The sequence below is a fragment of the Phocoena phocoena genome, chromosome 1 (genome assembly GCF_963924675.1).
Source record: "Phocoena phocoena chromosome 1, mPhoPho1.1, whole genome shotgun sequence".
In the NCBI taxonomy this organism is placed as follows: Eukaryota; Metazoa; Chordata; class Mammalia; order Artiodactyla; family Phocoenidae; genus Phocoena; species Phocoena phocoena.
In genome coordinates, this window is record NC_089219.1 from 151,065,623 (window position 1) to 151,089,770 (window position 24,148).

The 24,148-nt window shown below is 49.9% G+C and overlaps 1 protein-coding gene across 1 annotated transcript in view; it reads right to left on the minus strand.

Moving 5' to 3' along the window:
- Window positions 1–24,148, minus strand: part of RASSF5 (Ras association domain family member 5) — a 69,608-nt gene that overhangs the window by 38,542 nt on the left and 6,918 nt on the right. The window contains exon 2 of the mRNA XM_065889899.1: window positions 3,227–3,348. Coding sequence (XP_065745971.1) covers window positions 3,227–3,348 — 122 coding nt within the window. The remainder of the gene's footprint in view (window positions 1–3,226; window positions 3,349–24,148) is intronic.

The following is a 24,148-nucleotide window of genomic DNA, read 5'->3' on the forward strand; positions in this document are numbered from 1 at the left end:
TGCGTTGGCAGCGTGGAGTCTTAACCACTGGACCGCCAGGGAAGTCCTATCTTGTGGGCAAACCCCAATCAGCAGTACCCCGAATGACACAGCATCCTTAACCAGGGATAGGTCTATCTCAAGTGCATTTGCAAGACCCACAATACTAGTATGCTCATCTATGGAAACAGATACAGAGTTTCAAAACAATCACCTTTCACTCGATTCATTACAAAACCTGCAAGAGGAGGAACTACTACATAGCTGTCATCAGATTTTAGCACATCCAGATAAATAAATCCTGTGTTATATGAACTATGTACTACATTGTAATCTAGTGACCCAGAGAGTTGAGGGCCTGCATCAATGACCTTATCAATAGCACATTTCTCAGGCAAACTGCATATCTTTATGTCATCTTCTGTGATATAGCCAGGCTACACCACTCAGCATGCCTCTATGGCAATTTCCATTGGCTTTACTGGTAAAAGATCATGGGCCGTTTTCCTTGTGAAAAAAAATGTTGATGATCTACACGGGTTCATCAGATCAATGTACTGGTTTCTTCCTATGCCAAGAAGCCTTAGGCAGGCAGCAGCAGTAAAACTGGGCAATGAATCATAAGTTTTCTCACTGTTCATAATGTCATCCATGATCCCAGGATAATATGGTGGATAATACGAACATGGTGTTATCCTCAGGCCCTTTACCATATCTGATAAATGGCAAGGGTACAGCATGAGATGTTCACGACTGCACAGTTCCCCATAGTACTTGGGTTCACCTTCTTGACATGTTTAAGTATTTCTATATTGTAACTGACTGCGAATAATGTACAGGACAACCTGCTTCTCGTATTCTCTCTGTGAATTTCCAAGACGCTGCCTCACGTGGACTGGCAGCTTACTCCAGGGGTAGTTGTGCCGGATGTGGAACTCCACGGCTGTGTGCATGATGCTGGGAGCCGGGGCAGGCAGCAGTGGCCGGGCCCGAGGCTGGAACGATGCCTCCCGCCTGCCCGCTCTCACACTGCGGATGGCCCAGGCCGCCCCACGGCCAGGGTGTCTGAGGGCTCAGTGAGGCCTGGGCCACGGGGCGCGGGAGCAGTGGAGAGGGGCGGCTCCAAGTCTCTTTCGGATGCACAGAATTTAAAAAATATATTTTTTAGAACGAATTCAATATCATTCTTATAAAAATACACATCATATTTGCTTTCTAGTACTACTTTCCCAGTGGGAGAAAAAGGCCTGGGGAACAGCAGGGAGGCCGGTAGCACCCATGGGTGGACCAGGTGACTGAACATTGTTGAACATGTACATCATGGTCAGAAAAAGCGTGTGGATGGCTAGTCTGGGGACTTGGGACTGGACCCTGATTCCACCGGCCCACTTGTATTCTCTTGAGGAAATAACCAGTCATTCAGCATCTGTGTTGTCTCTCACAGCACCCAGGGCTTTTCTCTCAGAAACGTGGGGTTTAATTAAAGTCTTGCTCCCCTACTTTACTGCATCACTAAGTCCCTGGCATTCCCGGGCCTGGCACATGCTCTACATTCAAAACACATTTGTTAAATTAATAAATGGACGATGTCCTTACACTAAGGATGGACACTCCTGACTTCCTTAACCAGCAACATCTGACCAATACACTAAGGCTTACAGCAAATGTCACCTCCTCTGGGAAGTATTCCCTGATTTCTCCCAACAGAAACAATTGCACCACATACTCAAAACGCTTCATTCATACTTTTATTGAAACATGCATCACACTATATACTATTTGGTTGTATTCTGCCTCCCCTGCCAGCATGTAAGCTCTCTGAGGACCAGAACTATGATGTATCATTTATTATCCCCACTCTTACCAGTGCTTAGCACATAGTAGATAATCAATGTTTCATCAATGCAAGAATTAAAAACAACGCTCTCCTGTCTCCCTCCCAAATCCTCGACATCAAAGGTCAGACACACCCTAGTTCAAGTGGCTTGGCAAAGCCCAGAACCAAGAGCTGCTTTGGGCATTAACTTCCTGGTCCTTTGACACAGGGAAAGAACATTTGCACAGTCCCTCTGAAGTTGATCTGGTCTGGCTGGCTGACTGGCAGGCACGATGATGTGCTGAGAAGCCTCAGCCCCAGCATCCCCACTGCCCCAGGGCTACGAGGCCTCAGAGGATCCTCAGGAGCTTTCTCTGGGACCCCCACCGCTACCCCTACCCATACCCACACCTATGGCTGGAGCCCTAGGCCAAAGCAGGCTCTGTGCTTGGGGTGGACTACAGGGCATTTCTCAATAGTGACAGACTTCCCTGTGTCACCGATTCTGTTCCATCCCCCCAGCCACCTGGAAGAAGGTGTGTGATATTGTGTTTTTTTAATAAGAAATATATATTTGGTCTCTGTCTCCTTTCCTGGCACAGGGCTCCTAAAACGCTTGGAACTTCCTAAGTGAGGAGAGCAACAAAGGTGTTTCTTGTTATGTTAATGAGGTGATTTCGGAGGCCACCTAAGGATGCAGGCTTGTTGCCAGGAGAACCAACCAAGTGTTGGAGGACTGGAACTTTTAGTCCCAGCCCCTGACCTCTGGGGAGGGGAGAGGGGCTGGAGGATCAATCAATCACCGATGGCCAATGATTTAATCAATCATGTCTGTGTCATGAAGCCTCTATAAAAACCCAAAAAGTTGGGGCTTGGAGAGCCTCTGGGTTGGTGAACACGTGGAGGTGCAGGGAGAGTGGCGCCTGGAGAGGGCATGGAAGCTCTGTGTCCCTCCCACACACCTTGCCCTCTGCATCTCTTCCATCTGGCTGTTCCTAAGTTAGATCCTTTTATAATAAACTGATCATCTAGTAGGTAAAATGTTTGAGTTCTGTGAGCTGCTCTAGCAAATTAATTGAACCCAAGGAGGGAGTTGTAGAAGGGGACAACACGGCCTTGCAATTGGTATCTGAAGTGGTGGTGGGGAGGCGCACAGATAGTGCCATTATTGAGGTGAACTGAAGGACACCCAGTGGGTGTCAGATGATTGCTTTGGTGGTGTGGGACCCTCGCCCCCCACATCAGAATTGGGGGCAGAATCAGAGCGTGTGCTGTGGACCCCATCCAGCCAGAAGGGGACCTACCTCAACATCCAGTGTATGTGGAACACTCATGCCACCTCCCGCTCACCAGAGCTCCTGGGAGGGACAGGGGAGCCCGGGACACCTCGGAGGCTGTTCACAGCCTGGTCCTTGAGCCCTTGCTGCCTACCTGGCTGAAGGTCAAAGTGAGGGTGCTTTCTGGAGAGGGTCTGTCCCAGGAGGGGCCTTCCTGCTGACTGCAGTCCAGCTGGATCAGGCTGCGGCACTCCGGGTGGCAGGTGAATTTACAGTCTGGAGGGAGAGAACCATAGGGGGATTAGGGGCCAGATAGGAGGCCCAGAGAAATACCCTGGAAGATGGCGTGTATCTCCTGGAGGGAAGAGCACGCAGGAGGGAAGCGGAGGGGGGAGAACACCGTGAGAATGTCACCCGCTCTCTGCGCCACCATGAATGGTGAAGGTGAACAGGTGCTTTAGAGTCTGCAAACTATTTGCACCTCTGTTATTGTGCGTGACCCTGCAACCATTATTACTGCCACTTTATAGACAGGAAACTGGGGACTTAGGGATATTGGTGATTTTCTAAGGGCAGATCATCTGGCTTCTGGCTGGCTCTCTTTCTACTAATTTACGTTAATCACCAGGGGTCACGGATCGTTGGGGAAGGACTTCACTTTTCTGGGCCTTGTTCTGCAGTCTGTAAAATATAGGTACTAAGTACCCTGCCTAGTGCACAAGGACGTTTATAGTTATAGGGGAGAACAGGTCTTAATAAATTAGAGGTGCCTCCAGGGACAAAAGCATTATTATCCACAGGAAGGGCTGTCACCTGTCTCTGACCCTGCCCCATCTAGAAATGTGGGGTGGCTTCTCTAACCCAGCTGACATAGCTTACAGACAACGTCCAAAACTAGGTGCTTCGGGGAAAAGCACACGTTTATTTCCTAGACAATGTTCACCTCCACGGAAGTAAGACTTAATGATCAGAGTTGCAAAGAGTCTGGGGGACTACCTCGCAGATGGGGAAGCTGAGTCTCAGAGAGGTAAAGTTAGGGGCCCAACGACACACAGCTCAGTGGCAGAGCCAAGGCCGCGAGCAGTCTCCAGCTTCCTCAGGGCTCTCTCTGGAGCCTCCTCGGCAGAAGGGAGGTGAAGTTGAAGGGCGCAGGAGGCAGAGAGGCTGGGGCAGGCAAGGGGAGGGGAGTGTGTATGGAGGATGGGAGTGAAGAAAAGGTGGACAGCAAGAGAAATCAACACAAGCCCATCAGCAGGCAACATGCTCAGATTTGAGGTCGGTTCTCACAGAAGTTGCTGGGCCCGCCAGGGTCACCTGTCCCGGAGGTGCCACAGCTCAGCCAGGAGGCCCAGCTGAGGGAGGCCGCCGGAGTCTCCATGAGAAGGCTGCTCGATTGTGATGCCAGGTGCATGGGGATGCGGCAGGGGACACGACAGCCTGGACTTGTTTGTATAACCTGGGGACGAGGGGACAACTTTTGGCTGATAAGGGCTGAGCCTCCTGACACTCTTTTCCTTCCTTTTAACAAGTTCCAAAACCTCGGCACATTGGGACTATCTTTAAAGCTGTGAAGCGCACTCCGTCATGGGGTGGCGGCAGGGGTGGGTCTCCTCTTCTCCCCACGCTCTCGGGGAGTTTTGGAAAGAGACCCCCACGCTCCCTTCCCTTACATCCCCAAAGATGAGCACCTGGACCACACTCCTTGTACAGGTTTTGCCATTAATGCCTGCAGGGGAGCACCCAGCAAATGTGGGGACATGAAGAGATTCCAGAAGCCTGCAACCTTCTGACTCAGTGGTCTGAAGTCCTGACCACCTTTCTGGGATGGCATTTAGAAGCCCTACTGCTCACCTCCCTCGTGCCTGCAGGTGAGGCCCACGCGACATCCTCTCCTTCACACCCCACCCTCTTCTGGGCATTCCCAGCTCTCCTCTGGAGGAGCTATGCTCTCACCTGGAGAGGGGATGGGTACAGCTCACTCTGAGCCACGCACCGTAACCCCGCCCACGCCCACACGCATTCCTGGGCTCCCCCAGTAGGAGATCTCTGCCCGGCATGAGGACGGCCTCACCCCTGGTGGGGGTGAAGGGCACAGGTGGCGTGCAGACCGCATCTCCCCTGCCCGCAGTGCCCAGAAATGCCAGAGCTTTGATAAGGGAGCACAGAGGCCAGAGCCCACACAGAGAGGCATTGTCTGGGCTCTGCTCCTGGGACACACCTATCCAGCTCCTGGCCAATCTGAGCGATGAAGAATTCTCCGGGGCTGCCAAGGAGTGGAAACTCGCCAGCTCTACCTCAAGTGAGAGCTGCCACCGGCTCCCAAAGGGGAGAGCGTCTTGAGAAAGGAAGAAGTCTTCCAGTCTCCTATTTCAACTCTGTGTGCTGCAGACACAGGCACTCTGTGTCCACCTGTGCATCTGAATCTCTCCATTTCTGTCTGTCTCTCTGTGCTCTGCCTCTCGCTGACACACATGCGTGCGCGTGTACACACACACACACACACAGAGCACCAAAACCACAGGAACATTTTTTTTTTTTTTTTACAGCCTCACGCTGAGCTGGACGGAGCGGGGGAACAGAAGACTCCAAGAGGAGTGGTTTGGGATTTTATAAAAAGCACATTTGAGCACCAATGAGCCTGTCCCATCAGACCATGTAATCACAGACTGTAGCAAAACCACTGAAGCACGTCTTGATATTTCCTGGCCCCTGGAAATGCTAAGCCCAGGGCTTTTAGGCCAGCAGAGATGAGGTCACAGTCCCCATCCCTTCTCCACACACAGAAGCAAGCCCCCCCAGCCACAACCAGTAGCCTGCAGGCCTCATGTGCTCTGAGTGGGGACATTCATGAGGTTGCCAAGGCAGGGTTATCTCCACTGGAGACAGGCCATCTTTCCCTCAAGATAGGAGGAATGATGGAGACACAAGCACAGAGGGGCCCTTCTCAAAGAGGGAACTGTATGCCAGGATGCAGAGAGGGCTCCTGTGCGCTACCCTCAGACCTAGGCTGTATTGGTTTCCTCGCTGCTATAACAAAGCACCACCAACTAGGCGGCTTAAAACTGAAATTATTGGGGCTTCCCTGGTGGCGCAGTGGTTGAGAGTCTGCCTGCCGATGCAGGGGACACAGGTTCGTGCCCCGGTCTGGGAAGATCCCACATGCCGCGGAGCAGCTGGGCCCGTGAGCCATGGCCGCTGAGCCTGCGCATCTGGAGCCTGTGCTCTGCAACGGGAGAGGCCACAACAGTGAGAGGCCCGCGTACCGCAAAAAAAAAAAAAAAAAAAAAAAACCCTGAAATTATTGTCTCTCAGTTCTGGAGGTCAGAAGTCTGAAATCAAGTTGTCAGCAGGCTCACGCTCCTTCTGGAGCCTGTAGGAGGATCGTTTCTTGCCTCTTCCCAGCTTCTGGTGGTTTGCTGGCAGTCTTTGGTTGTCCTCGGCTGGCAGCTGCACCACTCCCATCTCCATGGCCTTCTCCCTGTATGCCTGTGTCTTCACATGGTCATCCTCACGTGCCACCAGTCATATTGAATTAGGGGGCCATCCTACTCTAGTGCAACCTTTTCTTAACTAATTACATCTGCAACTACCTTGTTTCCAAACAAGGTCACATTCTGATGTACTGGGGGTTAGAACTTCGACATATATTTTTTTTGCGAGGCGGGGGATACAATTCGACCCATAACACAGACCCTGGGCCATATTGGGAACCCAGAGCCCTTAGTCTCGAACGGATGCGGGTTTCTCATGGACACCATCTCCAGAGGTCAGCAGCAGACTGGCAGAGGAAGGAGGCCAGGAAGTGCTGAGCTGAGGCCAGGACCACCTCCCTACTTCTACTAGCCCTGCTCCTGGCCTTCTCGGTCCCTGAAGGTCACCACCAAAGGCACCATCTCGAACAAGGAAGTCAGGCCCAGAGGCCATGGCAACCTATGTCCAAAGATACAGTCTTTCTTCCACTTCAGCCCAGAGGAGGTGAATTCAGCAGATGGAACTGTGCTAGGAGATTGTTTTCCAAAATGCAAAAGCTACAAACCTCCCCTTAGTCCCCAGGGCTGCCCTAGTTAGTTCCTGCCTGACCCCAGTTGCCAAATGCACACACACACACACACACACACACACACACACACACACAGGCACACAAAGAGGCTAATTTTTCTGAACCAGAGGCATTCTGTTGATAAGGAACCCTTAAGGCCCTTTCACCCCAGGGTTGTATGCAAGATCCCAAGATAGTGTGGCCCTCTCCACTTCACTCTCCCCCTCCTCCAGCTGAAGCCAGGATGTGGGGTGAGGATGGGGCAGGTTCCCAGGATTCAGAGCCTGGGTTACAATGAGCTCATAGGCCTCCCTTGCGGTCATTCCCAGGTCAGTGAAGAGCAGCTTCTCACCCTGCATGGCCAAAGCCACTACTGAGGCCCAAGGGGAAGCATGACAGCCTCTGAATCCAGGAGCCCTGTGTCCATGCTCTGGGTACCCCAGGCCTTCTTGGACAAGGTCAACCTCAGAACAAACTTACCACTTCCCCCGTTCCCCCTCAGGACCTGGCCTGTGCTACGGGAAAATGGAAAGAGGATGGACTTGGGAGGAAGGCCTGGCCTCCACTCACTGCTCAACCAGCTTTGTGACCTTGGGTAAGTTATTGAACTCCTCGGATCATTAATTTACTCGGCTATATAGTGGGAATAATAGCCTGTTCATAGGGCTGCCATGAGGATTAAATGGGGTCCATGAGGTAAAGCACTGCACAGGAGGCCTGGGAACAGAGGCCCCCAGTTAATGTTCCATCCCACCTCTCCCAACACTACTCTGCGGTGTGGATTCCTTCCCGCCCCACCGAGCTGCTGGTGGGTCATCTGTAGTCTCACCAGCTCCCCCTAGCTAGCCGTTTCCAAACCAAGCACACAAATAGATTAGTTTTAAAATAATTTTGTTCTTAGGCACTACAGAGAAATCTGAAAAAGCACATAATGGAAAAGAATATGAAAAAGAATGTATACATATATATATATATATATATATATATATATAACTGAATCACTTTGTTGTACAGCAGAAATTAACACAACACTGTAAATCAACTATACTTCAATAAAATAAATTTTTAAAAAATTAAAAAAGAGACTTCCCTGGTGGTCCAGTGGTTAAGACTCACGTTCCCAATGTAGGGGATCCAGGTTCGATCCCTGGTAAGGGAACTAGATCCCACATGCCACAACTAAAGATCCCGCATGCCACAACTAAAGATCCCGCATGCCACAATGAAGATCCTGCATGCCACAACTAAAGATCCCACATGCCACAATGAAGATCCTGCCACAACTAAGACTCAGAGCAGCCAAATTAATTAATTAATTACTTAAAATAAATTAAAAAACAAACAAACAAAAACCACTATCACCACCACCACACACACAAAAAAGTGTATTGGAAAATTACAATGTTACAAAAGTTTTTAAAAAGCAGGAGTAAGGTCTTTCCGAGCAAGTCAGTGGGAACAGTCCTCAGTCTTGCCTTGGCTCCCTTCTCAGATATTTCTTCAAGAGTCCTCCATTCTTGTGCTGGGGGTCCCTCCACTCAAGACCAACCATGTCCACTCAGAGACCACCTAGAATGCTCTCTGTGCCTGTCTGTCCCAGGCCGGCCCAGCCCTGCTTCACCACCTGCAGCCCCACTGCACCCAGCAACCTCGACACCCCCTGCTCCCCCAGCCAGAAGCACCTCTCTCCACATGGGTCCAAGATTTCCCCTCGGACCTCAGGCCTTCTAGTGTCCTCTGCGACCACACGCCCCTCTAAGCCCCCAGGGCTGCAGCTCCTGAAGTCCACCCTTTCCCAGCCCTTTGCTCTGGACCCTGCTCAGTGTTCAAGAGGACCAGCCACTATTAAGCATTTGGAAGGGGGTTAGTATGAATTGGTTGAGTGAACAGAGGCAGGAATGAATGGTCTTCTGCCTTTTGCTGAAGTGGAGAGACCAGAGTGTGAGTGCTGACCTACCCCTAGGCTAGTGTCCTAACTCCTGCGTGCCTCAGCTTCCTCTCTAAATGGAGCCGATGGCAGTACTTGCCTCACAGGGTTGCTAAGAGCATTAGACGAGGTAATTACGTAAATCATAACACAACACCTGATACAAACTAAGAGATCAATAAATACTAGCTATTCATACTAACTGGCTAAAATCCTAGTCAATCTCACCAGTAGCCACAGCATCTGGCATCCTCATCCCGGAAGCCCGTCTGTGCACATCCCATCACTGCCCATTGACCTTTCTCCAGACCTCCACTGAGTCCTGATAAAAAAGGCTCTGATGCATCCTCAGACCCCATTGAGCCCCTCTCCCCAGTCTGAGGAAGGGAGGCCCCTGGTCTCGGCTCCCTGCAGAGGTGAGGTGCCAGGTGTGTATGCAGCCAGGTGAGGGGCAACTCTCCCCCACCTCGGAGAGGCACCTTTGCCCACCTGGGATGTCTCTCCTCTCTGCCTTCCTACCCATCCCCTCCAATACTTGAACTTCTAAAATCTTGCTCTAGTTTCAGAAAAGAAAATTGTTAACCAAAATTGATAACTTCCAGTATTAAAGAGGATGTGGGTAAATGAGAAGGTTCTTGCCTTATTGGTGGTACCAATTTCCTGCAGGAATTTATCCTCAGTGTGTATTTATTTGTATCTAAATACGTCTCCACTAAAAGGTTCATCACACAGTTATTTATGGCAACAAAATACTAGAAATACTGCACACCCATCTACAGGGGGCCAGCTACAATTATGGTATATTTAGCCATTATATAAGATGATGTAGATTGGTCAACTTGGAAAGATGTCCACAAGCATATTACTGAAAGAGAAAAAGGCTGTGTTTCGTGATCCTAATTATATAAAAACATACACATACTTACATATATATTATGCATAGAGAGAAATTTGGAAGGCAGGTGATATGCTTGCTCTGAGTAATGGGATTTCAAGTGTTTTTCCTCTCTTTATAGTCTAAATTTTTATAATATATTGTTTTTTTTAAATTTATTTTTGGCTGCACTGGGTCTTCATTGCTGTGCGCGGACTTTCTATAGTTGCGGCGAGCGGGGGCTACTCTTCATTGCAGTGCGCGGGCTTCTCATTGTGGTGGCTTCTCTTGTTGCAGAGCACGGGCTCTAGGCACGCGTGCTTCAGAAGTCATGGCTCATGGGTTCTAGAGCGCAGGCTCAGTAGTTGTGGCGCACGGGCTTAGTTGCTCTGCGGCATGTGGGATCTTCCCGGACCAGGGCTCGAACCCGTGTCCCCTGCATTGGCAGGTGGATTCTTACCACTGTGCCACCAGGGGAGTCCTAATAAATATTTATTCTTTATAATTTTATAATGAATATATATTCTTTACTAATATATATTTTATAATGAATATATATTCTTTTATAATGAATATATATTCTTTACTAAAGGTACAAAGAAAAATCATGAACCCACATTGTGGTGACAGCGGCTACCATTATTCACTACCTACAATGTGTTAGACAGCTTATATACATGACTTCACGTTATCAGTACTATGCCTGTATGACATGTTTCTACCCCTGTTTTTTAAAAAGTAGACTTTATTTTTTAGAGCAAAACTGAGCAGAAGTATAGAGAGAGTTCCTGTATACCCTCTGCCCCCCCACCACGTGCACAGCCTCCCCCTGTACCAACATTTCCCATCCGAGTGGCACATTTTTCTGATGAGCTTACACTGACCTGTCGCTATCGCCTGAAGTCCATCATTTACATTAGGGTTCACTCCTGGTGTTGTACATTCTATGGGTTTGGACAAATATATAATGACATGTATCCACCATTTGGTATCATACAGCATAGTTTCACTGCCCTAAGTATCTCTGTGCGCTATTCATCCCTCTCACCCCACTAAAGCCTTGGTAACCAGTGATTTTTTTACTCTCTCCATAGTTTTGTCTTTTCCAGAATGTCACATAGTTGGAATCATACACTATGTAGCCTTTTCAGATTGTCTTCTTTCACTTAGGAATACGCATTTAAGGTAACTCCATATCTCTTCATGACTTGAGAGCTCACTTCTTTTCAGTTCTGAATATTATTCCAGTGTCTGGATGGACCACAGTTTATTTACGCATTCATCTATGAAGGACATCTTGGTTGCTTCCAAGAGCGGGCGATTATGGATAAAGCTGCTGTAAACACCTGCATGCAGGTTTTCACGTGGATGTAGGTTTCCAGTTCCATTCTTCTACTCCTATTTTAGAGATGAGGAAACTAAGGCTTGGAAAGGTTAAGAGACTTGTCGAGAGCCACACGGCTGGTGAGTGGCAGAATTGCGAAGGGAAATCTATCACACGTGGCTGCTTCTCAATAGCCCTGTTTTCTGGGAAACCATCTCCTCCGTTTGGTCCTGGTCCTCCCTACCATGCACTATTTGAGGCCAGGGATGGGCTTTATTAGGGATGGGGGTTAGGGGGCCCAAGGCCGGAAGAGAGCATGGGTCAGAGGGATTTGGGCAAGGAGTGCTTTCTCCTCGGCCCAGCAGGTAACAGCAAGAACGTCCCTCCCCAAGGCCTCTGCCTCATTCTGAGAAGTGCCAGTTCACAGCTTGAGTCCCAGCTCAGCCAAGCCACTCGGCCTGGGAGAACCCACATGGGCTGTCTGCCTGCTCTGGACTGGTCCTCCATCCATGGCCCCTTCATCTCTGGGAGACTATGAACTACTTGGGCAGCAGTCGGAGGTTCTTGCGCTGAGCTCCTCAGAGCACCAGAAAGGCCAGCTCTTCAGTCAAGGTCAAGCGCCACAAGTAGTGGGCGCTCGGCCTTCCCCACGCAGAGGCCCAGCCTCTGCAACTCTGCTCCCCGTGACACCCAAACAGAGCCACCTGCCCCATCGCGTGGAGAGATGAGGATGGTGGGAGAGTTCAGAATGCACAGAGGCTCCGAGCACCAAAATGCACCCACTTGGCATCTGTCAAGTCAGGCATCCTCAGACAGGCCGTGTGGCCCCTGAAGCACACTGTTTAATGTGCATGATAGAGGTCTTTTAGAAAGGGTGCAAGTGGCAAAACACTAAATCAGGAGCTTCGGAGTACACAGAATCTGGCCTCCAGGGCCACACAGATCAGGGTTTGAATGCAAGCCCTGTTTCTAATTGGGTATGAGATGCCTGGACAATTTACTTAACTTAGTAAAATATGGAATCTATTTTCAGCCTCAACTTCCTCATCTGCAAAATGGAAGTAATGATATCTTCCTTGCCAGCGGATGTGTTGCCAAAGTTAGAGAGAGTGAATGTGAAGTATCCAACAGTGCCTGCACCAGATGGTAGCTGTCACTTTCAACCCTGGGACTCCTGAGTCTGGGTAGCCGGATTCCTGTCGACTTAGCATGTGATGCTAGCCCTCAAATCTCTCAGTTTGGGGTCCTCTTCCAACGTATTAACTAAGAAGAATCATGAACTTTCTTGCTCACCTAAGTTCCTCCTACCTGCCCCTACCTGCCTCCAGCCCTGCCTTTGATGGCCCAGGGGAGTGAGGCAGAGACACAAGAGGATGAGTCATGCTGGAGGGAGGGAAGGTAGACAGACGGATTCGTCAAGCTTGGAGGGCTGTGGCCATTGCCAAAATCAACACAATCTATACATTTTTCATACTCCTGGTTAAACTTCTAGTGAGGCTGGCAGCAAGAGAATGGAAACTCCCCACTCCTGGGGTCAGACATCCAGCTCAGGACATCTGCATCTTTATGTTTCCAGGAAGGAGCCTGAACCCCAGCTCTAGGGAGACCATATAATGTAGTTCATCGTTTCAGAGGACAGGCCAACCCTGAGGGCACCCAGCACCCCAAACCCCAGCCTGGAGGGCCTGGAGACACACAACTGCCCCTGCGCACACTTCACACACACACACACACACACACACACACACACACACACACACACACCCTACAGACTGTGACAGAAGGCAGGCCAGGAAGCCAACAGGAAGGGTCAATGTTATGGTAGAGGAGTGGCCTGGAAGCCAGGCCCATGTCCCGGGTCAGAGAAGCCAGCCTTCCTGTGGACGGCTGGACTCACCGGGGTGTCGTCTTTGTGCAAAGAGCCGCAAGGGAATGCTGCTGAACGCGCTCAAGTCTTGATCAGATGTTGGGTCCCCAGGTAAAATGGAGGGCGGGGATGGGTGGGCTTTATGGGAAGCAGGCGCCCAGCTCAGGCAGGTCGAGGGACAAAGTGCTCCGGGGAGGGTGGTGCTGAGGAGCCTTGAATGAATTGAGGACATGAGGCCACCCCGAGACCTTGGGCCACACTCTCTCACAAAATCACCTAACAGCATTGCGTGTGGCAGGGCTGGAGGGGTGACATGCACTTTCAAGCCACCCTTTTGTACTCAAGGGAAAGGCAAAAGGTCCTGCTGAGTTGTTGCTCAGGGGCCAAAGCAGGTATTAAAATTCTTCCTGGGGCCTTGGTCCCTGGATCTAAAGGGTCCGTTCTTTATTCCCTGAGCCTGGCTTCTTGGTGGTCACATTTCTAAGCAGGCCAGATGTGACCCCTGCACCCTCTTCCCAAACTTGGTGCACGAGCTGGCCTGCAGAGGCACGATCCTGCCCCACGGGGGTGGGTGTGCCTCTCGGGCAGGCCCATTACTCATCTGTCTCCAACACAACCACACACCCCTAGGCTGAAAGCACCAACAAAGGGAAGCCACTGCGGTCATGCCAGGCCAAAAGTATTGGGTGGGGGAGAAAACAGGGATAGGCGAGTCCGCCGGCCCTCAGTGCAAGGGGCTGGGGGAGGGAGGGAGGGCAGGACAGTTCCCGGCAAGTTCAGATGGATGATGCAGGGAGCAAAGGAAGTGTCAGGTGTGTCCGCCCTGTGACCAGCGAGGCAGGGGACAGGGCCTGACCCCAGGGCACCTTCCCGTGTGGTCTGTTTCATGCCACTTCACTCTTTGGGGGCGCTACACCCTGAACCATGCCCCTCACCCTGTCTTGTGTGGATGTGTATATATGTTTAAAACTATAAACAAAATTAATAGGGTTGGGCTTCCCTGGTGGTGCAGTGGTTGAGAGTCCGCCTGCCAATGCAGGGGACACAGGTTCGTGCCCCGGTCCGGGAAGATCCCACATGCCGCGGAGCGGCTGGGCCCGTGAGCCATGGCCGCTGAGCCTGCGCGTCCGGAGCCTGTGCTCCGCAACGGGAGAGGCCACAACAGTGAGAGGCCCGCGTACCGCAAAAAAAAAAAAAAAAAAATTAATAGGGTTGAATCTACTTTTAACAATTCATGCTTCCACTTTAGATAGTATTAACTAACTCCCTGCCAGGACTACGCTAGAACTCTCCCTCCTGTCAACGCTGCCCACACGCCCTGATTTTCACTCTATTATATTATTTACACTTCCAATGTTTATGATATTTACATTCTGTTGTAACTATAAATTGCATGGTTGTCTAAAATTAACTCTACTTTTAAATTAATTCCATTTTTTTACAACAGCAAAACTATTTGTAATTTTAATTATTCTTTTAGTTGACTGAAATTTTTGGTATTATATTTTGTATGCCTTATGTCTGCCAATGATGCTTCAAGCACCTTAAAGAGATGTGCCCCATTTTATTGTCATTTTGATACTGTGGTGCTGGGGCCTTATGCATGAAAATGATCAGGAGATGTGGATGGAGAAAATAGAGATACGCGAGTCTGCAGGCCCTCAGTGCAATATTACAGAGCATCTCTGAAAAGCTCCCCTTGGCTGATAGTGGTAGCAGGCAACAGATTTTGGAAAAATGTACAAGTAAATGACATGAGGTGGGGTCCAGGGTGGGAAAGCCAAATGAACCTCATTCCTCACATGCAAGTGTCTGTAGGAGACCTGTCATCTGGACCCTCTGACACCACATCCAAAAAGGTCCAAGTTGTATTTAGGGTGTGACCATGAAGATAGAAGTGCAAAGACATGGCACAATATTTGAACAGGGACAATTAAAGTATGTGCACCCACCAGGACACACATACTCAGAGAGAGAGAGTTAAACCTTTTTATGACAATTATGTCTCTTATCTTTCCACACCTACCTAATTACTAGTCAGTTTTTCATGTGTGCAAGCATGCATCCACTCAACATGTATTTATTGGGGGCCTACCAGAGGTCAAGTACTGTTCCAAAGGACAGCCAGTTATATCCAAAGGCTTGTGTAAACGGAACAAGTGGATGAAAGGAATATATATATATATATATATATATATACACACACACACACACACACACACACATATATACATATATGTCTATATATACTCAAAGTTATATATTTTAATACAGATATTAAAATCCTGTTTTGATTGTCACCACAGGAAAAGATAAATCCTATTGCCAGAGTACCTTAAGAAAAAATATTTTAAAACACTATAGACAGCCATAAAAAAGAATGAAATAATGCCATTTACAGCAACATGGATGGACCCAGAGATTGTCATACTGAGTGAATAAGTCAGACAGAGAAAGACAAATACCATATGATATCGCTTATAGGTGGAATCTAAAAAATATGATACAAATGAACTTATTTACGAAAGAGAAACAGAGTCACAGATGTAGAAAACAAACTTATGGTTACCAGGGGGGAAAGCGGAGGGGGGGTTGGCAGGGAAGAGGGATAAATTGGGAGAGTGGGACTGACATATACGCACTGCTATATATAAAATAGATAACTAATAAGGACCTACTGTATAGCACAGGGAACTCTACTCAATACTCTGTAATGACCTATATGGGAAAAGAATCTAAAAAAGAGTGGATGTATGTATATCTATAACTGATTCACTTTGCTGTGCACCTGAAACTAACACAACACTGTAAATCAACTATACTCCAATAGAAATTAAAAAAATAAAATAAAACACTGTAGACAGTTGGGTTTAAGGGAATTTTACAAACAGCAACAAGCCCATGAAAACTAAGGCCAGTGTGGAGCTGCCAGATGCCCTCTTGGCTCAGGTCACCTCAGAAGGGGCATCCGCTCCCTCTAAGCATGTGTCACTCCGCTCTGGGTGTAGGAGAGACAAAGCAGGTGGGGTCCCCCTCTCCAGGGCTCAGAGCCCCCTGCACCCATCCCTGGGGCCCCTGAGGAGACACACGGAGGAATCTGGGCAGCTGGCAGAGAAAGGACGTGGGCCTAGTAGTGAGGGGCAGAGGTGGAGTGAGGAACGTGAAGGCTTTTTTTGGTTTTTAGCTTTTGTTTTTAAAGCAAACACCATCTTAGAGAGGGGGCAAAGGGTTGCCTAGCCTCTTGCTAAGCTTGAGTATATTTCTGGTAGTGTTCCACAGACCCCAAAGATAAGGACAGCCAAATAGTTTTGCAAGAAGTCCCACCTCGGCATCTGCAGACCACAGGGCAGGGGATGAAGCTTCGACAGGTGTGCAGATGTGAATGCACACACAGGTGCATGCGCACAGGTACGCCCGATCCGAGTGCCGGGAGGTCACAAGAGGCCAGGAGCAGAGAGGTTCAGTCCTTTATGGGACAGCCAGGCTGCTGCATCCAACTGGTTTTTCCACACCTGCTCTGATGTCATTTGATTTCAGAGTGCCAATCATCAATTGACCATCAACCAACCGGGTGAAAGGAGACTTTTGCAGGAGGAGAAAAGTAAATAGATTACGTCTGAGGCCTTCTCTGCAGAAGACATACAAAGGCTTCTTTACAGCTGTATCCCTGTAGCCAGGACCACCAGAGACTTCTGGAGAGAGCCAGGCCTGTATCCCAATGACCCCCGAGCAGCCTTTTAAAATGACATACGACTTGCTCCTTGCCAGCATGCTTGCTTAGCTCCTAATGACGCCCGGTGGGCTAATCCAACCCCTGCCTGTTAATTAAGTGACATAGTAAACTCAATGATGGGAATTTTTCCAGAGAATGTGTTTAAGAGTTTTGTGCTCCTCCTCTATTTCTGCCTGGGCAAACCTTCAAACCCTATCTCTTTCATTGAGACGTGGGAGGCCCACCTTGGCCCAGGTAAGACAGAAGAGCAGACAGCGTGCTGGGGGCTTGCACGGATGACCCAGTGTGAGCCATCATTAAAAGTCTTTCTGGGGGGCTTCCCTGGTGGCGCAGTGGTTGAGAGTCCGCCTGCCGATGCAGGGGACACGGGTTCGTGCCCCGGTCCGGGAAGATCCCACATGCCGCGGAGCGGCTGGGCCCGTGAGCCATGGCCGCTGAGCCTGCGCGTCCGGAGCCTGTGCTCCGCAACGGGAGAGGCCACAACAGTGAGAGGCCCGCGTACCGCAAAAAAAAAAAAAAAAAAAGTCTTTCTGGGAGCAGTTGCCGACGAGGGGCCTGCTCAGTGACCAGCATCATGTCGGATGGTTTCCGTCAATGTCACGTTTAACACACAACACCTGCTTGAGATGGGGATTCTTTGCTCCATTTTACAATGGGAAGAACTAAGGCTCAGAGAGGTTAATCTGTACAAGGAAGGCCCTACCACCTGGCATCCACAGTCCAGGCTCAAGTTGCTCTGGCTCATTTGCAGCAACATGGATGGGCCTAGATATTATCATACTAAGTGAAGTAAGTCAGAAAAGAGAAAGACAAATACCGTATGATATCACTTATATGTGGAATCTAAAATACGACACAAATGAATATATCTATGAAACAAAAATAGACTCACAAATATAGAGAACAGACTTGTGGTTGCCAAGGGGGAGGGAAGGTGAGGGAGGGAAGGATTGGGAGTTTGGGGTTAGCAGGTGCAAACTAGTATATATGGAATAGATAAACAACAAGGTCCTACTGTAGAGCACAGGGAACTATATTCAATATCCTGTGATAAACCATAATGGAAAAGAATATGAAAAAGAATACATATACATAACTGAGTCACTTTGCTGTACAGCAGAAATTAAACACAACATTGTAAATCAACTATACTTCAATAAAATGTTTTTAAAAATTTGACCTGGCTCCAAGCCCATTCTCTTAAATGCTACATTACAGGTCACTCACAGAGCTACTGCAGAGTCCACAGTCCACAGCCTACCACTCCCATCATCTTTGAGCATCCTGTCTCACCCCTCCTCTTCCAATCAGTTCAACCCAAATGCTAACATAAGTTAAACGAGCAGAGGCTGCGGTGCAGTATTTACCCAGACCTTAATGCTGCCACTCCAGGCCTGATTGATTTCATTAAATCTGTAACTCCTTGGGCTGAAGAGCAAAGGGGCAAAGGAAATGCTCTGTTGAATAATTCTTCAGGAGGGAGGATGGACATGAAGACACGAGTGAACATTAAATCGAGGAACTCAGTCTCCAGCTGTCCTCTGCGTGAGGGTCACAGTATGTATCGGGCTATTGATGAGGATAAAGTATTCAGGCTGGCTAAACAGTATTTGTCTCCAAATGGGGATTAGATCTAGTGGAAGTGAAATTCCCACCTTTCAAGATGTAAAACTGCAATCAAGAAAATTACATTTTCCACAGTTAAGATCACACTGCCTTTCAAACGCTGCTTTCACAAACTTAACCCAGAGATGACTTTTTAGTTTAGTTCCATCCCTAAGGCTCAGTGTTGGGACCCACCCAAATGTCCACCTGTCCCCAAATGTGTGTGAGAACAGCACGGAGACAAATGGGGCCAGGAACCCAAGGAAAGCTGATGTGCTCCAAAGATCCAGCCATCAGAGAGAAGCAGCTAGAGGCCAGTAAGATGAGTAGAACCTGGCAGTGAGGGGTTCCAGTTCTGACTGTGCAGCTCTAAGCCTTAGCCAGGGGCCTGACTTCTTTGGGCCATCTCATTTGTGAAACAGAATAACCCTTTTCCCACCCCTAACATACAGAGATCTGGAGGGAATAAATGATATTTAAAACAAATAAAAAACCCAAACAAACACAAATCCCTTGTATCTTTAGCAGAAGAGCACTGCAGAAATATAAGATGCTGTAGCTAGTCTGATCCAGCAGGAAGAATGCTAGGCTGGAAGGCAGGTGCCCGAGACCCTGGTCCTGGAGCTGCCACCAACTTTTGTTGGCCTCAGCCTCCTTCGTTTGAAAAAAGGAGTAAGTGACCTCAGATTCTATGAAAATTGAATTGCTACAGTCTCTCCTCCCCACCTTTCACTCAGCCCACACTGTCCCGTTATCCTTCCCCAGCAAGGGCTGTTCTCACCCTAATCAGTGCTCCGGGAAGGAGGCTGCAGCCCAGTCACTGCCTGAGGCTGGAGTTCCTGTCCAGCTGTGTTCTGCCTGCAGCCTCTGTAGCCCCACACAGTCTGCTTGTGTGCCCCCCATAGGCACCTCCACTAACCATGCAGGTGAGATGCCTTTGCCTAGGAAACGTCACTGCTCAGGGGTCCTCGGAAGGCTGGCTCAGCAGCTTCGCAAGGTGTGACGCCCCTGGGAGCTACAGGATGGGCAGCATGGAAAAGAGTGGCCACCCAAGATGCCCATCTATATTCTGCCTGCTCAGGGACCAGATTAGGATGACTGATTGGCCCTAATTCTCAGTCAGGGAAAGGCTGTTAAAGCCCACGGCCAACACAGGCTTCTGAAGTTCCACCTAAACCTGGCAGGGTGGCAGCACCTGAGCTTTGGGCCTGGGGAGTCAGGGGGGCCAAGGAGTGGTGCTGAGCGCAGCATTAAGTACCGGGCTGCCAGGGGCCTCCTGCACTGCCTTGTCCATGGGACAGGCCACTAGGTAGGCCTGGCCTCCGAATCCAAGCCCCCCCTGAGCACCCCCACCTGGAATGACTTAGACCTACCTCGAGGAAGCCGGGCCTTGGGATGGAACCTCTGGAGGGCCTGGAGCTTTACTGATCCCAAATGACTCTTAGGGAGCCTGCGGAAGAGGCGCTGGAGCCGTGAGGTGACCGTTCCGAAGCAGGTGGAGGCCGCCTCTTCAGCCCGGCCCTCGGTCATCCCGCTGGGCTACGGGATATCAATAGCTTCTCTCCAGGCCTGGCATCAGGGACAGAGTGATGAAGGGGGGAGTCACTGGCCCGGGGAGGACTCCGGGCCTCGTGTGAGCCAGGCTTTGCTCAAATCAGCCCAGCCTCCCTGTTCCTCCGAAGTAAGTCACGGGCACTGGGGACCCCGGGCCGGCACCAGCCAGCCTGCCCGATGCCTTCTCTTCCCAGCTGAGGTCCTATCCCCTCCACCTCCCCCCAGCGGAAAACTTTCTATTCCTGGGGCTTTTAGCTTGATAAGATAAACATGCCCCCACCAAACAGGCTGCAGAAAGAGCCTGCCCTGGGCCTCACTTCTCAGGAGCGCCTGTGAGTCTGAAAATCAATGTCTCCAAAGTTTCAACAGACGACAGAAGTGATCCGTTACCTCACGCTGGTGCCTGGCCCATGAACTCCTTAATGGATTTCTTTGGGGATGTCGGATTAATAACGCTTTACCAGCTGTACAGGCTCCCAAGGGACAACCGCACTAATTCACATCCTCCTATGCTAAGCCCAGGACGGGGGAAGGGCTTTCAGCTGCCCAGGCCCATAGGAAGCGGTGCTGCCTTAAGAGGGTCAGACCACTTATCTGAGAGCAGATACCTGCGCAGAGAAGAGGCAACAGGAGTAGGAATAAGAAAGAGAAGAGAAGAATAGAGTCTCTCATGAAGAGGACAGAAAGGTTGTTCTCTTGCCCTAACATGGGGCTCACAGGGTGTCCCCTAAACAGTGACTCCCAGAAGCAACCAAGTCCTGGTGGGGAAGTTCCCAGAGGCCCTGTCACCCAGGCCAAGACGGGCGATTGGCACTGGACAGGCAGCAAAGCCTTCCAGGAAAACCGCTGAAGAGGGTAGCCTGCTCCCACGCTGCCCAGAGACTCCAAAAGTCACACGCCAACCGCCACTGGGGGCCAGCTTCAGATGAAGCCGGGGCGCTGTCCTTTAGAGGAGAGGCACCACAGAGGGCCGATGAAGCTGCATTTACACCTCTGGGGGCTGGTCACCTAGTGCTGGGTCCAGAAGGTGAACACTCATGAGTCCAGATGTGAGCCCTGTTGGCCCTTGTGCGGCTGCCAACCTGCTTCCACCATTTTGTGCTGTGGTTCTTCCCCAGGCCACAGAGAATGTTGAACGGCATCCTATCCCAGAGGCCAGGCCCTCAGGCCACTGAGAGAAGAAAACGGTAGAGCAAACCCAAGCTGCACCTGACCTTCCAAATAGGCTCCCCTATCACCTGCCCCCTCACAGGATCTCTGGCCAGGAGGCCCCAGCTAGATCACCCCTCCCTGCTGAGGCCCTCAGTCCTTGGTGCAGGAACAATAAAGCACACTGTTTACAAGTCATCTATTTAATAGAGAGATGCCCCCAAATGCCGCCTTCCTCGGGCTGGGACACTGGGTCTTTCTCCCTAATGCTTCCTTGGTGCGGCGGGGCGGTGGGGGGGACTGGGCTGCCAGTGGTCTGTTTTGTGATCATCTAGCTTACCCAGGAGCTCTGCCTAGACGAGGCTCGTGAGTCCAGGTCCTGAGATGACACCGGGGCCGCCACGTGAAGCTGGGAGCCCAGATTCCTGGCCCCACTGGGACATGAGATCTTCACGAGGGCCCAGGTACTCCCACCTGCTTGAGCACAGGCAAGGGTGGCTTTCCCACTCCCATGCTCACAGAGGAGGACACGCACATGCTGGGAAACTTTAAATCATGAGTCATGTGTCACGGGGGAAAATCCCTTCTGAATGCCCCACTTGGGCTGGAGGATATACTGATCTCACTTCTCCTTTTCCTCATCAGAGATGATTTTGTGGACAGGTTAAGCCATTGGGGAAGCCAGCAGGAAAGAACTGGCTGAGAATCCAGATGGGGCTTTGGGAGGTTCTAGAATCTTCACTCCTGACTTTTAGAAAACCTGGATAGAATTTCTGCTGTACGGATATTTCAGGAGGAACACAGTGACCTCCTGGTGCCCCAACATCTAAGCACTGACCCTCTGACCTCCAGCCAGGGCGAACCTAACTCGAAGAAACAGGCTTCACCATCTTAAGTGCTGGGGTTACAACATATTCTCACCTTGAAACTCTATTCATATAAAGGTCTTCCCAGATTGCTTTTTAAAACACTCATCACTAGAATAGACATTTACAGAGAGTACGCTCAACCCCTTTTTCTAAAAACTCTCAAGTTACAGCTGGACTCTTTTGTTCCATTTGAATAGTAAGGCATCTCTGAGGTTTATTTTTGGATTTTTAATACTTTCCTCAGTTGCAGAAAGGACATAATTGTTTCAACAGAAACCACAAAACCTTCAGCTTCTATTCAACTTGAATGGAAAAAACAGCTTCCTCCAAGTCAGCAAGAAAAGTGACGATACCCAAATGTGAGCCTGACCTGGAGGCACACAGAGTTGGGGTGGGAGTGGGGGGCTCTCCCCAGATTTGCTGCCCCTCGCTCAGCCACAACACTGCCTGGGACAGGGCGGAGGGCCATCGTGTAAACCTCAGTTTATTTTCCAGGCCCGATCCAACTCTTCTGCCCTGTAGCTGTCCCCTTTGAGACACAACCTAATTTTTCTTTGGTTCATGATTAGTCCTATGCCATGAACCCTGGGTCCTGACAAGGAGGATCTTTTCAGTTCCAGGAAAAGGTCTTCAACCTGCATTTCCACGCCCACCTCCCCTACACACACCTAATACCAAAGGGTGGGGTGGGGAGGGGACAGACACACTTGATTCTTTTATGATTTAAGAAAAACTTCACCTCTTGTTTCAAGACCTCATGATTTATACATGCTGAAAACCTATTTAAAAACCCCACATGGAAAACAGGCTGAAGTGCGCCAGCTCTCAATTGTCCAGGACCTGACTGATCCTCTAGCTTGCACATGGCTTACCCGCCCCTTGGTTCACCCTCCTCTTTTTCTGTACCTCTTTTTATGGACATTTCAGCGTTCGTTGGCAGAAGGGAAGCAGATGAATGAGGAAACTCCATTAACGTGCATATTCAATGACATTAGCTCATGGGGCAAAATGCTATGTCGGGTTCTGGTGCTGATTTTGCTAATGATCCAGGTCATCGCAGAGAAGTCACTGACTCCCTGAATGCCAGGGAGTGACTTCTCTCCTCATTTGTGAGATGGCCATGATTCACCCAGCCCTGCCTGCCTCACAAGGGCACCGCAAGGCACAGCAGAGCCAGTAGGCAAGAAAACACTTTAGATACAGCCAAGTCATCTCTGAGATAAAAGTAATCTCTGTTCCCACAACTTCTTGGCCATTCTCAGTATTTCTTGTTCCACATGAATATCTCCATCCTTGCAGGCTCACAGAACACCAATCTGTATCTTCAGCAAACACGACAATTCTTTCCCAGATCCAGCATCCGGTAGAAACAAACCATAAAAGGATAAAAAACAAAATGGGCGAGAAACATCGCTCTTCTTTCAAGGCTGACTTTTCTGAACCTGTGGTCTGATTTCGGAAAGGTTCACGTAAGCCACATTTTCACGTTCTAGCAGCGCTAGCCAACAGCCACTGTAGACATCTGGGTGAGATCTGCTCTGCCCTGGAAGTGTTTGTTCAAGAAACAGGGATGGGGCTTCCCTGGTGGCGCAGTGGTTGAGAGTCCACCTGCTGATGCAGGGGACATGGGTTCGTGCCCCGGTCTGGGAAGATCCCACATGCCGCGGAGCGGCTGGGCCCGTGAGCCGTGGCCGCTGGGCCTGCGCGTCGGGAGCCTGTGCTCCGCAACGGGAGAGGCCACAACAGTGATAGGCCCGCGTACCGCAAAAGAAAGAAAGAAAGAAGAAAGAAAGAAACAGGGATGGGGAGCAGAAGGTGGTGTGCAGGCCCTCCACTGAAGGGTAAACATGACAGAGTCTCACTGTGGTCACAGGTGAGGGACATACCGGTCACCTGCCTGCCCACCCAGTGATACACAGGAACTGACTGAACTTTCCAACACCACCCTTCTTCCCAAGCCGCAGCACAATGTCCGCTTGTGCTTTCCCCCTGATGCCCTCAATGAGGCTAGGGCAATAGGGGTGGGTAGGAATATCCTGAAGAAAATCTGGGATGCACTACAGCAACCAGGGGTCACAGACCCCTCAGCTAGCACAGAGTACTCTCCACCAGCAGGCTGGGCACAGGGCAACTGT